General features: G+C 38.9%; 1 protein-coding gene across 1 annotated transcript; it reads left to right on the top strand.

Moving 5' to 3' along the window:
• Positions 1-537: 537 nt before the first annotated feature.
• On the top strand, positions 538-7,764 carry LOC307253314 (histone-lysine N-methyltransferase SUV39H1-like). The gene is made up of 6 exons (XM_080031297.1): positions 538-563; positions 1,415-1,590; positions 2,093-2,752; positions 4,306-4,452; positions 4,836-4,965; positions 5,597-7,764. Exons 1-6 carry the CDS (start codon positions 545-547, stop codon positions 5,728-5,730), a joined length of 1,266 nt encoding a protein of 421 aa, XP_079887423.1. The 5' UTR covers positions 538-544; the 3' UTR covers positions 5,731-7,764.
• Positions 7,765-17,004: the final 9,240 nt, after the last annotated feature.

Here is a 17,004-nt window from a genome sequence, read left to right as displayed (position 1 = left end):
GTTACTGTGTAGCCTACAACAATAATCCATGTATTATTGTCCAGTCTCTCACACCGCACAGCCCAAATTACATTAGTACCTTAGTCATGTACTTGAGTAAAAGTACGTTGTTACAGCGAGTAACTGTTAGACCATTCCATCACTGCACGATCTTTATTTTGCACAACTCAAATAATTTATTGGCGTATGATTTATTTCAGGAAGATATGAACGGCGCATTCGCCTCTCTTGTATTTTAAGTTTATTTAGTAGTAACGAGGAGTGGGAACTGAAGTTAAATGTAGTCTCTTCTGCGTCAATGTTTATCTTTTTCTCGACATCAAATAGCCATGCAAATAGCACGCAAAATATACTAACTGCGGAGGTTCGTAACTTCTTGCCATCTTCTATCTATTGTCTTCCGGTCGACCCTCCTGACTACAGCTGGGCCAATGAGAGGGCAGATAGATGGCGCTCATCCAATCAGCAGCCGCGGTCGTCTTTTCTGCGTCACAATCCTCCCCACCAGTGTAGTGTCTCTCATTTTGGCGGCTGGGCGGAAAACATGGCGGAAAATTTGAAAGGTAACTCATGAAGAATACATATGACTTTATTTACCATTGCAGGTTCATTTACTGATTGTATTTTGTGAAATCAAAGTGTAAACTCTATAACGACCTCGGATATGCTCGCTTGTCTGTCTTCGAGTTCCCATAACACAAGCGAAAGCGGCTGTACATCACGGCGACCGAAGGAAGTTGGCCAGAGTACTTGTGCAGTTAAATGCAGCCTCTTTTGTTAGAACACTCTCCGCCTGACAATCTTGAGTAACTTCTATTCAGTGTAGAAGTATCCCATCTATTTTGGGAAGCATACGCGAATGAGTTGTTTGAGTTTAGTTTAGCACTATGCTTTGTATACGGCTCGCTGCGAAGTTTAGCGCGCAAAACTTTAGGCGCAGCTTCATGCGCCATGCAATGTTTAAATGGCATTTGGTGTATCTTTTTGTTATTTTTTGTTGTTGGTATTTCCACGAGGGGTGTCTATGTGACACATCCAATCCATAGACACTGGTTCAATCATCGCTAACCGTGTGTTGGGGCATCTCTTGTCAGTGTCATTTTACTTATTTGGAAACAAAGTAGTCGCTTCTCTGTTTATAAGTACCTATTATAAAGTCGTGGTCGAGCTGAACATAAGACATACACGCTTGTTGTAGTCGATGTTGTCACATTAATACTAAGCACCACTTTGTTCAGTGAGCTTCTTGATTTTAAATGTAACTTTCGATTCGTCTCGTCCTCCAATGCCGTGTTTGGCGGAAAACAGCTATATCAGATTGAAAATGAGATACAACGCGCATGCTTATGCTAAATGAACCAATGCATCCGGACAATAATGTCGGAGTCATGTTATTTATTATCTGCACCATCAGCAATGAGCTGTCTGAATGGACCGACTGCTAAGTGCAGCGTCCCCTGTAACCTGTCCTGGGAAGAGCTGGAAGACCTGTGTCGCAGAGAGAAGCTCAACTGCAAACAGCTGGGGGTAAACAAGCACAACTTCAACGACTATGAGGTAGAATTCCTCTGTGACTACAAGAAGACCAAGGTAAAGGAACAGTATTATACATCACCACTTCGATTTACTAACAGGAACCAATACTAACTTAGTATCAGTTCTCGATACCCATCCCTTACATTGCAGGTGTTTAGAAGTATAAAACAAAGATCATATCTGATATGAATAGTTTGAATCAATGTAATTATATCTTTATTATTAAAGGTCCATTATGCCGGTTTAGGGGAGGGGGATTTGCCTACATGTTCAAAGCCTGCAGTTAGTTTACAAAACATTTGCATTCTCAATGTTATTCTTCTTGGTATTGAATAATGTTATCATCATTAATCAACATTTCTTAGAAGATTTTTACTTCATTGAAAGTTACATTGTGCACCTTTAATCCTTGAGTGCTAGTTTGTTTTTTTGAATTGCCAAACCACTACACTTTACTACCTCTATTCATTGTCTGTGTCGCCACACAAAAGAAATAAGTTAGGAATGAGAACGAATCCAGTCTCTGCCTCCTAACTGAACTTGTTGTGTGTTTAAGGAAGAGGAATTGTACCTGGTAAAGTGGAGGGGTTACCCTGAGTCTGATAACTCGTGGGAACCCAAGAAGCACCTTAAATGTTCCAAACTGATGAAGCAGTTCCACCTGGACCTGGACAAGGAGCTGAGGCGCCACAAGAGACGCTGCATCCCTAAAAAGCTGGACAAGGAGGTTGTCTCATTCCTCGTCCAGAAAGCCAAATTCCGCAAAGTTCTGCAGCGCTGGGAGGCCCATTTGAACCATACTCGCAACCACCCAGGTCGCATTTTTGTCAGTAACGAAGTGGACTTCGAGGGCCCTCCAAAGAATTTCACCTACATCAACAACTACCAAGTAGGCCAGGGCATCGTGTTAGATGAGATGGCTGTGGGTTGTGAGTGTAAGAACTGTTTAGAGGAGCCGGTGAATGGCTGCTGCCCCGGAGCCTCCAATCACCGAATGGCCTACACTGACAGGGGAACCATTCGAGTCCGTGCGGGGGAGCCCATATACGAGTGTAACTCCCAATGCAGCTGTGGCATGGATTGTCCCAACAGAGTGGTGCAGAGGGGCATCCAGTTCGACCTGTGCATCTTTAAGACAGAGAACGGCCGGGGATGGGGCGTCCGCGCACTGCAGCACATCAAGAAGAACACATTCATCATGGAGTACGTTGGAGAGGTAAAGCCTGTTTTTTCATTCATGTAGTTAAATACAGCAACTGATGCAACTTTCTTAGTATGCAAATTTCATATGAACTGTCACAAGACCACACATTATATTTGTGTACTTACAACAGCGAAGAGCTAACATCAGCATTTTATTTGTCATGTTAATATGCAGGACTGGCTCACAGTTTTGTTTCATGACATCTTACACAGAACAGATATCCAAAGCAAAACTTTTTTTATTGATTGATTGCTGTTTGCTATTGCCCATTTTTTTGTTAACTGCTGGTATGTTTAAACATGCCCCATCATGCTTCAACATAAGGGAGGGAAATGAAGAGTGTGCCAAAAACAACTTGAGCCACGTCAGCAGTATCAGGGAAATATATTAGAAGTAATGTGGTAGGTAGGGATACACTTTTTTTTTTCTATTGATCTTAGCAACATGTGATATGGTAAAATACATCACTGGTGTGCTTTTGATTTTAAAACTGTTGTGCAGTGCACCTGAATATATTTTTCCGGCTTGGGTGAAGAGAGGCTGACAAAATCCTGTCCAAAGAATAATAACTGTTGTCTCTCCATCAGTGGAGTACTTAATATTAAATAATCTGATATGGATTCTTTAATGAATCCCTGATTAAAATTACTTTATTATCTTAACAATTTTTGAAAAAAGAAGATACAAATCTTCATAGTATAGTATAAAAATATTATAAAAATATAAAATATTATATACGAGTCCGACTTCTTATCATTTGTCCAAAAGTAAATATTTTAAATGTACTGTGTACGTAGACATGTATTGGAAGTGGTGATTACAGTATTGGGATCAATTCAAATTCTTGCATCATTGACCGTAGCAAAATACTTAACTTCATGTAACAGTATGGTTTGAGGTGTGACAGTCATAGCTTAGAACAGGCAGAAAAGAATGATAATAATTAGTTGAGTTATAAAGTCCATTGAGTAACAGTGAAGCTGTAAACCCCACTGTTGAAAACTACATGGAGGTTTGCACTGAAAAGAAAAATACCTTCGTCAAAAAGGTTGTATGTTGTCAGATATTTCAGTATGGCGGCGGATGGATCCTTGTTCTCTTTGAGGAAAGTAGATAGACACATGTCATGTTTACATTGGCCTGACATACTGGCTCATGTTGCAGAGTTTAGAAAGCTGATAAGATATTTAATTTTGTCACAAGCATTTTTATATCAGTCTAGCTCCCTTTGTATTTTTCTACTTAATGCCATTGGTCCTCAAGTTGTGTTCACTTTAAGTCTTAGTGAAACTTATCACTCAACAGATTTGATGGGATAAATGAATGTAACATCCCCCAGATGAGGATGGGTTTTGAAAATGATTTCAATGTTACACACTCTCACACAATGAGAAAAGAGACACGGGTGCCATATTTGAAGCAGTGCATGTGTGTTCTGACATTTATATTTTAAGTAAATATATAAAGTTAATATATATTTTTTTTAATGTCATTATTATTTCTTCTGCATTGTACCCAAAATGCACCGATGCTTCTGTTCCAGCAATGTGTCTTGTTCCCTCCAGATCATCACAACAGATGAAGCAGAGAGGCGGGGCGCCGTGTACGACCGCCAAGGCTCAACGTATCTGTTTGACCTGGACTATGTGGAGGACGTGTACACTGTGGACGCAGCTCAACAGGGCAACATCTCACACTTTGTCAACCACAGTGTGAGTGTCTTCTCTGCAAACTATACAGAACATACTGCAGCCAGCTTGGTTGAAAGGTTTCTCTCCATGCTAAGCCAATACCAGAATTAAGAACATCCTCCTTCTTTATTTTCTGTATTTATATGCTGATAAATCATTGGAGAAAATATTGGAGTTGTGCCTAAAATTGATTGCACAGCGCCAAAAAAAGAAATAAGGCACACACTTCCAGTGACTTGTATGTCATGTGGCTTGCAATGTGTGCATAGCTCAGATTTTTCCCTAAGCATGTACACTTTGGAAATATGTTTAAATAATGTGTTTTGTTGTTTGGTAATTTACCCTCAGTCTTGAGTTTGGATGAAATTCTCCGAGTCCTGACACATGCTGTGTTCGTTTTGCAGTGCAACCCAAACCTACAGGTTTTTAATGTGTTCATCGACAACATTGATGAGAGGCTCCCGAGAATCGCGCTGTTTTCTACACGGGCCATTCGGGCAGGAGAGGAGCTCACCTTTGACTACAAGATGCAAAGTAAAGTGCCTTTTGATTTGAACTTAACATTCTGACTCTGAGTGAGATCCAGCAGCAAAGCATCCAATTTAGAGAGTCCATCCCAGTGATAGCTGTAAGGGTTGATCCAGGCATATTTTAATGGATTAGTATTGGCCCAATAAAATCTGAATCTCCCTTCACTTAAATCTGCTGCTACTGTTATATCTCAGAAGATAGGATTTGTGATTTTTACATGAATCGATTTTTTTCACCACTCATATTATCCACTCTGATCTTTGGTTAGGCTGAAGTAAGCAGCCGTGGCACAGATGACAGTGGAAGAAGTGGCCCTAATATTTTTATTGATTTTCTTTTAAGCGTCAATGACTATGAGGCCTGTATTTAAAGTCTGAAACAACATCCAGGTCCATACAGGGGCCTGCACAAGGATGTGCACTTTGTGGTTTTTGTGTTTTTACTTATGATGGTGTTTTTTATTTTTTATTTTTTTTAAGAAAATCTGAATGTCAATCTCAAAAACCTTTTTTTTTGATACTCTACAATGTTATGGTTAAGAGTAACTTAAACCCCTAATTTGAGAGATAATCATGTTTATTCGTAATAGTTGCGCTGCTTTCCTGTACTGAACCCGTCTCCCGTTTGTCTCCAGTTGATCCAGTCGACACAGAAAGCACCAAAATGGACTCCAGTTTCAGTCTAGCGGGGCTTCCCAGCTCTCCGAAGAAGAGGATTCGAGTGGAGTGTCGGTGTGGATCGGACTCATGTCGGAAATACCTGTTCTGACAAGGGACTGCTGGGAGCCCAACACCGTTATCTCTGTAAAGACATGGACAATTGTACAGATTTGTATATGACTTTTTATTTTCTTACATTTTTTTTTAATGAAAGCTGAAATTCTCCATTAACCTTTTTATATGTGAACCCGACAAACTCATTCAATATGAAAATCACAATCCAGTTTCAAATCTGATTTACTTGAACATAATGTTGAAATCCTTGGTTTCTAGTTAACTGAATCAGCGGCTCATTTCCAATGTTTTTAAATGTCTTCCTCCGTCCACTGTCATTTTCAAGACAGATTAAATAGATTAGTGAACATGTTTATAATGTTTATCACTCTGGTATTTGCCAAAGCCTTTTTTATTAGTTTTGTCCATCATTTCTACCAGTGACAACATTGTAGCTGAGAATCTAGAACATTGCCCAGGACTAAAATCAATTCTGATGGTTCAAGATATACAAGCAGATTTGAAACAAAGCCCCATATTATACTTTTTGTTTTGGAAAAGCAGATGTAAACGAGCAGTAACATGATAACCCAAACTGGCAACACTATAACTGGTAGAAATGATGGGCATACATTAGACCCAAGTTGATATAAATATGGAACAATTGCATTGTTTTAATGATCAAGCCCCTACATTTTGTAGCACCGTGCACTGATGTCTTGATATCGTTCACACCTGAGTTACAGAATGCCAACACTGAGCTTAGAGGACACTTGCAGTGTAATTGTTAAACTTCTATCAAACAACTCTCCGTTGTATTATACAGTGATCACGTGAGGCTCTGGGCAACAAATGGCCGTATTCCCATGCCATAATGATGGAGCTGATAGCATCAGAGCTGTAGGAGCCCAGCTTGTTTGTAGCATTGACGTTACCCTGTCCGTCATGACAGTACATATCTCCCCAGCTGCTGTTACCAGGCCCATGTTGTCATGACTTTTGGCAGACACTGTCATGTTCTCCGGACATAACTGTCCAAGATAAAATGTGATTTATTTTTCTACATTGAGATTTTGTAGTCCATTATGTGATTCTGTAGTTCTTTTTGCTTCATTTACCATAACGCCCTTTCACCGTGCCCCGTATGCTTATCTTATTTAACAGTGTGTGGTTGTTAAAGTCTCGGTATACTTCAGAAGAACGGGCTCCTCCAATGTGCTGTCCCAACTTCTGAGTACTTCAAAACATTTCTGGCTGTTCTGAATGTCCAAGTCCGAGTGGTGAAAAGCCTGCTGTCATCCTCTCCTGCTAGCTGCATCCCACTGCCTCCCTGACCTTTCCATTAACCCCCTTTTTTAGTTTGAATGTCTGTTGTGATGTCAATGTTTTCTTTGTAAAAAAAAATCATCTCATCAAAACTAGTCTCCTTGAACACGGCCATTGTTTTGCTTTCAGTTGATCTCATGAAAATCTGACAAGCACTTTGTTTGAAGCACACTTTTGTTGTCAAAATATCTGAGATGTCAGAATTATTTGTGACTAGCTTTCAACTGTCAAAGCGTTGCATATCATGTAGATCTCCCCATGACATGGCTAACTATGCAATTTACTTGAACCCGCAGACAAAATACAGGGAAGAAAGAAAGAACCCTTAGCTCAGCCTACAATGCTGCTGTGTGTGTGTGTGTGTGTGTGTATGTGCATGCAGTGAACTGCAGTATATGTGAATGAACAAACATTACTAAAGTCATTTTTCTGGATATGCTTAACACCTGAATAAGTGTCTTAAGTGTCATTGTGAGGATATCCTGAATGGCTCAGTTCACCCACAACAAAACATTTAGTTTTTCCAGAAATGGTTCCAATGAACTGATTAAAGAGACTCAATGTAATATACAGGTGGGATCTGCATGGCCAAACACTCCATTGGTTTACAGGGTAAATGTATGTTTATCTTAATTTCTTTTTCTACTACTTTGCTTTTCTTTGATTCTCGTACAGTGTGTAATTTCTGGCAAGATGGCTGATCTACAGTTTGTATATTTAAATATTTTAGATACTTCTACTTATGCTTGTGACTTTCTTATAGGTGGAGAACAAAAATAATGTAAATAAATGTTTCTAAAGCTGATGTTTTTTTTTATTGTGTGGTGTGTAGGGACTATTTTTTATTTTATTTTTGAATCCCCACTTTAAAAGTATTCAACAAATTTCTCCACTAGATGGTGCTTTTTACCAGCCGTAGACTTCAGCCACATCATGCAGAAAATGTTCGTTACATTTCCTCCTATGATAAAACCCCACACACTGCTTGGCATTTATGTCTTTTTACAGAGTTATTCTGTTACAACCACACGGCCATCAATATGCTCCATATCACCATTAATAAAACACAATTGAAAAAATTAAATGCATAAAAAATATTGTGAAAAATGTACTACATTTTAAACTTATATAGGCTCGGATCAAAAATGTTTCTTATTGATCTTACTTTTTTCTGTTCAAATGCATAAGAAAAAGTCTGGCAAGGCAGAGTTCTGCATTCATGTACAGATCTCCTCTCCAGACACGTTTTAAGGCCTCGTGATTGGATTTACAAACTTACAGCTCTGGAAAAAATTAAAGAGACCAATCTGGATTGTTCTTAAATCTTCATTTCTACATAACTATAATAGGAGATCTTTAATGACAAGGGTTAGAGGGTTCCCCCCCAATAAAGGGTATATTGGGGGGAATTTGGTAGAAATTGTGTCAGTAGTTTGTAGAATAAAACCAAAATGTTCATTTTACTCAAACATGCCTATAAATAGTAAAACGAGAGACACTTAACATTTGGGGTGATCTCTTAATTTTTTCCAGAGCTGTATGTATGATGACTCAAGGTCATGTTCCTACGTCCATTTGTTAAACTGAGAAACTTGTTCAGCAGACGAACGTTAAAATAGATAATGTTCGTTCATCATTCTTAATGGTGAAGCTTAAATAATCACATTTAAATACCTCCATACCTAAATACCTCTTTAGTAGAAGAGCTCAAATACAAATATGAACAGAAGATTGACTTAAAATCCAGAAACACTGAATGCTATGAGTTTGTTTTCAAGTTTCTTATTGGTGGAAATCTACCTTAAAGTTTTCCCTAACTGCTATTGATTAAATGGGGACAAATGCTGTTTAGAAGCTAACAGTAAGGTAGACGGTTCATAACTAAATCTGGTCTAATTCCATTTGTCAACTCAGTGGTTGGTCCTGTCACCACTGCTCTGAAAAAAGCTTCTTGGATGAGAATGTAGGCCACAGCGTTGTCTTCAGTGAAAGCCAATTGTCTATCCATGGGAGGGCCTCCTCCATGTAGTGGGGATTGCTCAGGATTTAGTGGATTTGTGGAGGATCTCCTGAGGACATGAAGACACACAGGTGGTAACCCTAAAAGGCCAACGAGCCATAGCAACCAGTTAGCCTGAGTCTGGGTCACATGAGAACATAGTGCTGGTTGGTCAGATTCCAGGAACTTATGGTTCTTATTCCCTGACTGACTGTTGCGCATTGTGATCATAGATAGTAAATAATAGATTGTGATGAGCGCATGTATATCATGATGGGACATATAAACAGATGTTTTTTCAAGTTAAGAGTGCCACACTTTGTGTTCTGTGGAAAAAATCCCCACCAAAAGTTTTGAATGATTCAAAAGGAGGTTACTCTCCAATCCCATGAAACACATTTCCCTCATTCCGGCTACATGACACATTAGCACAGAATCAATAAGTTAAAGGTCACATATTATGCTCATTTTCAGGATCAAAATTGTAATTTAATTTGTGTTACTACTAACTGTTTTCACGGTGTAGTGTCCAACAAACCCTTTATACTTTTCACAGTGCCATTGCTGAATCTCCTCTTTTCAGCCTCTGTCGGAAATGCATTGTTTCAGCTAAGCCCCGCCCTCCAGAAAGCCCAGTCTGCTCTCATTGGCCCTGAATCTAACTGCCGGTTTGAGTCGAACTGGCAGTTCGATTCAGGGGTATCTGGGGTTTGCTCATCACATGTTTTGGGAGTTCTAAGTTAGGTTAGCAATGAGGGGTGTGGCTCCTCCCTTTTTGAAGTCATAAGGGGGAGAAATCTGACTAGGGTTTTTGTACAAGGGTTTTCAGAAAGGTAGAAAAAAGAAGAGGGTTGTTATTTCTCATACTTTCTCTAGTCTGTAGTCACACTGGGGGACCATATTCATTTGGAATACCAGGGACCGTACCAGTTGTAGCTAACAATTTTGGGTCACTTTACTTCATTTCGTAAGTTTAGATTTTTGTATGGAATCTTCTGTACATTCCAGTTTGGTTACCATGGCATATACGTACACACTCTGAACACTCTACATTGTAGCCTCACTACTGCTAACACATTTTCTACCTTTACCTCTGATGAACAGTATCTTGACATGCAGATAATTTTGGTTGTACTTGGCCAGGTTCTGACATATGATTTAAAAACTACTAAAGGTTCGGTCTCACAAAGTAAATAGAGGCGTGCTCGCAAACCCTGAACAACACATCTGTAAACACTGAAGACGTGGTTAAGATTGACTCAAACATGGGAGTCGCAGTTTAAGTTGAAGCACTGAAAGGAAAGGTGGCACTTGAAAGTTAAGAGCTAAACGCAGTAGGAATCAATCGATGAGTTATCTGAGTTTCAACTTCACACCCTGTACAAAGTTGAATTGTCAGTATAACTGCTGAAAGTAAGAGAAGAGATAAGGCTGATAGCTGTTAAACTGTCAGCTGAGGAGGCAAGCCTTGAGAGCCGTTGAAATAGTAGAAGTGTGAGTGACAGGGGAAATGTATATAGAAAATACTGTGCTAAGTGGTAACAATGTGTTTTGCAGATTGATCATATACTCCATGGTACTGTATATTGGTCGAGACAAATAAAACCAAATACATTTGCATGGCTAGATAGCAGCGAAGGTAAGTTGTGTTTGGGTGAATTGACCCTTGAGTCAGCAACTCTGGAGAACACTTGTCACTTTTTGTCAAAATCAGTGAATAGCTCCTCACGATCCGCTACCTGCCTGTAATGTGTGTGCGCTTAAAAAAATCTCTTAACCTCTGTTAACTGGTATGTAAACAAAGGGGGCCCACCATAGCAATCATGCCTGTTTACAGAGCCTACGCTGTATATTAACACTGGATTATGTTTTCATCACACACACAGTATGGACAGGTAGCAGATCATGAGGAGATATTCACTTATTTTGACAAAAAGTCATTTTGACAACAAGCGATCTTCAGACTGCACCTTTAAGTTATAGAATGGAACGATGGTGCTGCAAATTCCCATACCATCACCATCATCATCATCATCATCATCATTCAGCTTCCAAAGCAGGAATATTAAATGCATATCTCAAGGTAATCATAAAAATGTCTTGATCATTTCAAATGAAATTTATTTTCATTACAAAAACCGACAACAAAAATCATAAATCGCCAGAGACATGCGTAATAGCTCAACCACTTTTTTTTCAATAATACAGAACAAAGGGAAACCGCAGCGTCTGACATTGCCTCTGTGATTTTGGGCCGTCAGAAAAAAATTCCTTTCACATCCTTCCAACCTTTTGGCATTTTTTTCCATGAATGATTCTTTGACCTTTAGGATGCACCCAGATGAGGAAAAGATCAGTTTTTCAACCTTGGACATTTAATGTTAAGACTTTAGGTTGTAAAAGGAAACCATTTGTGGAAAAATCCATAGGCCTGGAACCCTCTGTAAGACTATAATGTATGGCCATAACAGTGACACTGCAGAACAACCAAGCTTCGGACATTCACTCGTCAAATTGGTTTTTGGCATTTTGCTGCTGGGGCCAAGTCACACCAGCAGGTCAGACGCAGTGTAAGTTCTAGTAATTTGAATAAAATATTTACTTGTTATTATTAGTTTTAACTTTTGGTAAACTTCTGTTAAATCCAAACTGGAGAGAACCAAAGTCCTAACATGTCATTTATAATTCTAATCGTGTATACTTTTTATTTTTGTTTGTGTAATCTACAAGATGAGAAAATAGCATTTTTCGAGAGAACTACATAGTAACTTGTTCATTTTATGACATTTTTCTATCAGAATAAAACCTACAGTGAAAAATATCTTCAGCTGCTTTGTGACACAGTATCAAGTGAATGTTTATGTTATTTCGAGGTTAGCTATAGCTTAACCGCTAGCCCTTGGTGCTGCTTTCAAAGTTTCAAACTCTGCTCAACTTCTGGTGTGACCAGGCCATTACAGAGCCAATCTTGGAGACGAAGGCAAAGATTAAAGGATAATTCCAGTTTATTGAAACTTGGGTTTTATTTCTTTGTCATTATTTTTGGTGACTACTTAGATATGGGAACAACATGGCTGACACTGGGTCAATGAGTTCACAGATCTCAGCTATGTTTCCGGAGCACAGTGTCATTATCGGAAAAAAAAACCCCACGCTGAATAATCTGGTGTTATCCTTTAGAGAGTAACAATGTGAATGCTGATTTGACTTCATAATGAAACTGCCTAGTGTCTTGTATTTACAATTCTTGGTTATTTTGTCACCATGAAAATTGTCATTTGACTTACTGTACTTCCAATTTTGACATGTTAATTCTTCCAGGAAACATTCAGAAGGCGGCTAGTGTATGTCCGGATGCTTTTTTTTCTTTTAAATCCCTAAATATGTACAAAAAGAAAATCCAGTCCAATTCAGAATTATCGATTTCAAAAAGGGGACTTTGAGTCAACTTCATTGGCTTGAAAACACATTCAGATCTTTGTGTCAGGTCAAAGTGGGGGGCATGAGAAATACTGAGGAAGCATTTGGGGGTGGGATGTCTTCAAAATGCAGAATGTATCTGGTCAGTATTATCCCTCTCAATGTCCTGTCTCATCAATGCAACCGTCACCTTACACATACACACAATCATACCTGCCAATAGAAACACACACACACACGCACACACAGACACACGGTAAAAATACGATGATCAGGAACCCCTCCTTTTGCATTTCAAAGTTGGTTTGCTGTCAATATAATACACACTCAATAGTACAGAGGTCACAGTAAATTTACAAAAGATAATCTGCCTGAGGCAACTGAAAAAAGCACTTGCCAGGCCTCTCCAGCATCAAGTGAGAATCCACACCTTTTTTTCTCTGGCTTTTGTCTCAGAAGTGAAAATGGAAAGACAAGTCGTTTCCCCATAAATCCTTAGGTTGATATCCTGGGGGTGGGGGGTGGGCAATCCCACAATAATCCAGAGCGTGGGTTCTCTCAGAATATCAGTCTGCAATAGAAAAGTCACTTCTACTACTGTATGTCGAATGTTCTCCTTTTCCTCCCACCATCTGTCCATGACCACAGTGCCTCCAGGTTTTGGCCGGGGAAGAGCAAGAGAGTCTTCCAAATGTCACGAGTGCACACAGTGTTCCGTTCTGTTTCCTTTTTTTTTTTTTTTGTATGACTCAGAAGAGACACATTTGTCTCCTCTTTGTTGCATTGGTTTGACGTTTTTATGGAGTAAGGCCATAATTCTGAAAATAAAAACGAGATTAGCGATTGCTCTGTGGCATGCTGTTGTTTGGTTGTTTTCAAATAAAGCCACGACAGAGACAAAGGGGGCACCTCAAACCCCCCCCCCACACCACCCCAAAAGCACACTGTGTGCCCTCGAATCTTAAGGACTGTCACGTTTTCAGACATTCACTGACTAATTACAATCTCTGTGCCCTGTCCTTCACTTCCACCTAAACTCCACTTCAAGTTACAGTTTGTTTTCAGAGAGAAACAAGAAAGAAAAGCACAGTTCAACGATTTGTGCAAAAAATCCAGCAGTAGATGTGCCTTCTACTGCGTCCTCATACCTTCAGTTCTCTGTATGAAGTAATGACAATGAAGTACGTTGAATTTTTTCCGCTGTCTTTACCGTACCATCAAATACAATCTAGTTGATATTGGCACCAGATTTGTCTGGTTTTCAGGCTAGTGTAAATAACAGACTCTTGTTTTCAGTCGGTGCTCTGACTTTATCATAATCTGATGAGTAATCAAAGTCTTGATTTATGAGATCAGTTTGACTACGTTTTGAAAAGGTTTGACATATTTTGTCAAAATTGTTGACTTTATTTAACCATTATGACTGAAAAAATTGATATTTTCAAATCACTTCTAGTTAATATTAACTTTCATCAGTTTAGTTGTCTTAAAAAAACAGTATTTAAGAATGTGAGCATAATTTTTAATGCCCACATTTGAAATGGTTGGTTCTTTACTTCCTAATTTTGATTTCAAAAGTCTTGAATAAATGCCTGCTAGAAATGGATAAAGCTCATTTTTCAGCAGTTACACCAAGCTAAGGCTCCTGTTATACCATTATACCAAATGCTATCCTGAGGAGAGGCCATTTAGTGTTTTGTAGCCCCTCTTTCTTCTTTGAGGTGTGACCTAAAGCTGCAGTCTGCTGTATGGGGAGACAGTCTGGCCTGTGCTTTGGTTGTATATTGTCACATTTCACTTGACAGTTTTTCACACGGCGCATATGTTCAGAAACCCTAACCTTAACAAGTGACTGGAAAGCTAAATACAGAAATCAGTGCCCAGTTACATAGTCTCTCTAGGAAACGTATCCTTTGCAACAAATTAACAGATGTATTTGCCTAGGGAAAACTCCTGAACAAATAAGTGTGTGTCTGTATGTGTATTAGATGTCTGACAATACTTCCTCACTGCATGTTTTCTGCTGAACGATTGTGCGACAACAAAAATGCTTCAGGGTGCCATCGCTGGCACAGATGGACGCTATTTCTTTTTCATTAACAAACAGAATGAGAATGTGCCAAGAAAAGTATCCTGCAGAGAAAATTCTCCTTTCTGTTACGTCACGATCTCTTCAGATCATGCAATTAATTTAATGTGCAGTGTCTTTGTTTTACTTTGGCTTCTTACCCTTAATCATTATAATTAGCGGTTATTATTTAAACTTTTTAAAACAGTGACAGTTGGGAATCTAATCAAGGTCTGATTCCTGATGGACGGCTAAAAATGACCCAGGCCATATACCACTCATCTCATTCACTCAGTCACATATAATGAACAATTCCTAGTTACTCAGTGGTAAGTCAGTTAAACATTCGAATGGGAATTATCATTGTAATTGCATAACTGAAATCTACCAGAATGGTTAAAGACAAAAGGCCCAGTCATCTCAGAGTGAAAATCGTATTTTTGGAAATTGGATTTGTTATAATCAAAGATCTACACTGGGAGGCAAAGTAAATCCAAACCAATCTTTCCGGTAGAAAACTGTCCTGACCTTTGAGGGGGAAGAGAGTGGGAGACGATGTACAGTATATCAGCTGTGTTTTGTATCAGTATAAATTGTTATGACAAAAAAGGTTTGGGGTGAATTATTAGCAAACGTAAAATATATTTTCAGGACACATGATCTAGTATTTGGTAACACGTACATCACAGCTATACCTAACTTGGCTTTAATGAATGGACGTATTCTGATTTGTAGTGAATAACAGCAGAAGTAAGACACTCTTTAAGAAGACACAGAACCAAATAAATAAAAATATGTTGTTTGTATGTAAAATGAATCATTCAATTCTAATCTCAATTCATATTTTTTCAACAAACACAAGCAATTACATATCAAAAGAGAATTTCATTTTCAAGAAATTTGGAACTGGGCATTTTGATCCGCTGTGGGAATTTTGTAAGGGCATTAGATAGTGCGTCCTATTTAAAATGTCTAAACATTCAAAATGGTGTATAGTAAATGAAGTGAACTAGGTAGCCAATGGGAAAGGCTTTCCAGCACATTCTCAGTATCTGGGACTGGCAAGAGGAGATATTCATTGCACCACTTGTAAGTGCAATGTTAAAGTATGGAAAATGTACTTCTGCAAGAGAAGCGTTTTATGCAACTGGGCACTGTGTTCAGGCTCAAATCGTGGGCTATAACAAGCTGCTGTCAGTGAGACACCTCTGCTAACTATTGACTGAGCTGATCTGGTCTTAGCTTTGATCTTCAAGTGATGCACAGAACTAGAAGCCCACATGTATCAGTGGTAGAATCACTGCAGTCACCTGGAAAGGACCTTACGATTGTTTCAGTAAACATCAATGAGAAACAAATAGAGAGACGCTAGACTTGGATGACTTGACGGCAAGAGATGAGACCAAAGGAAATACATCGTCATAATGACAAAAGCTGAGTGCGGCGCAATGCTCATCTGTGTGTCCCTGTCATTGATGTGTTTGCTTCTGATGCAAGAAACTGTCATTTGATGTTCCTCATTCAGTGAAGGCATACGTAGGACCTTATATTTAGTGACAAGCTTTAAATCAGTTTAAATGAACTCACTGGCCCCCTGAGTCAAAGGACCCCTGCATGATATTCATAAACCTGACTCTTTGAGGCTGTCTTTGTTTTCTCAACTGAGTCAACGAGTGCAGTGCTTTCCCCATTTTCTAAGGACTTCACAAAATTGATTTTGGAATCATTTTTAGGCCAGAATCTGACATAACGTATCTTAGTGTCTCTACACGGTTAAATAGATAAACAAAAAGAGACTGTCTTTGGATAGAGTGTTGTGTCAGAACATCTAAATGATAACATCAGCGCTATAATTACGTGTTTCAAATAATGTTGTCAAGTACTAAAATCGCCGACCACAAACAACCACGTCCCCATTTCAAATCTGGCTAGGGACCTTGTTGCATCTGTCCAACTCTCTCACTCTTTCTCGTTTCTTCTTGTCTTTCCATTGCCACTATACAAATAACATTATCTGGTTTTGTTTACTTGTCCAGCATGTTAGTAAAATTTCAGATTTATACTAGAAAAGTTGCGTCTTTGTCCTTCTTGGGGATCTTTTTGTCACCAAACCGACTCAAACATCCATTGTGTCAATCGAAGACTTACTTTCTTATTGACACTCTTTTATAAAGCAGCTTATGGTCATTTGTTGGTGGCTTTTTGTCTGGCTTGGTTTCCACAATGACTGCATTATTACTTGCATGTTTTGCTATTAGAGTATTTTTTTCTTGTTATCAAAAGTCAGGGTCTGTCTAACTCCATGTATGCTTCTGTTTTGCATGAAAAAGGGTTTGTAGATGGAAATACATGCTTACCATTCCAGTGTTTTTACCATTACACTCACCAGTTTACACCACCTGCCTAAAAGTAGCTTGCATTGAATCAAACGAAACAATAACTCAAGAAAACACTCCAACAACTTTTCCGTTGGCTTCTCCTTGGTTTTTTCTTCACGTTACGATCATCATCTCTGC

This window comes from Ammodytes marinus, assembly GCF_949987685.1.
Source record: "Ammodytes marinus genome assembly, chromosome: 7".
NCBI lineage: Eukaryota > Metazoa > Chordata > Actinopteri > Uranoscopiformes > Ammodytidae > Ammodytes > Ammodytes marinus.
This window is presented reverse-complemented; position numbering and strand designations above follow the sequence as displayed.

Coding starts and splice junctions, on each gene's coding strand:
- LOC307253314 (XM_080031297.1), top strand. Junction 2,753..4,305: donor TCATGGAGTACGTTGGAGAG/GTAAAGCCTGTT, acceptor TGTTCCCTCCAG/ATCATCACAACAGATGAAGC. Junction 4,966..5,596: donor CTTTGACTACAAGATGCAAA/GTAAAGTGCCTT, acceptor GTTTGTCTCCAG/TTGATCCAGTCGACACAGAA.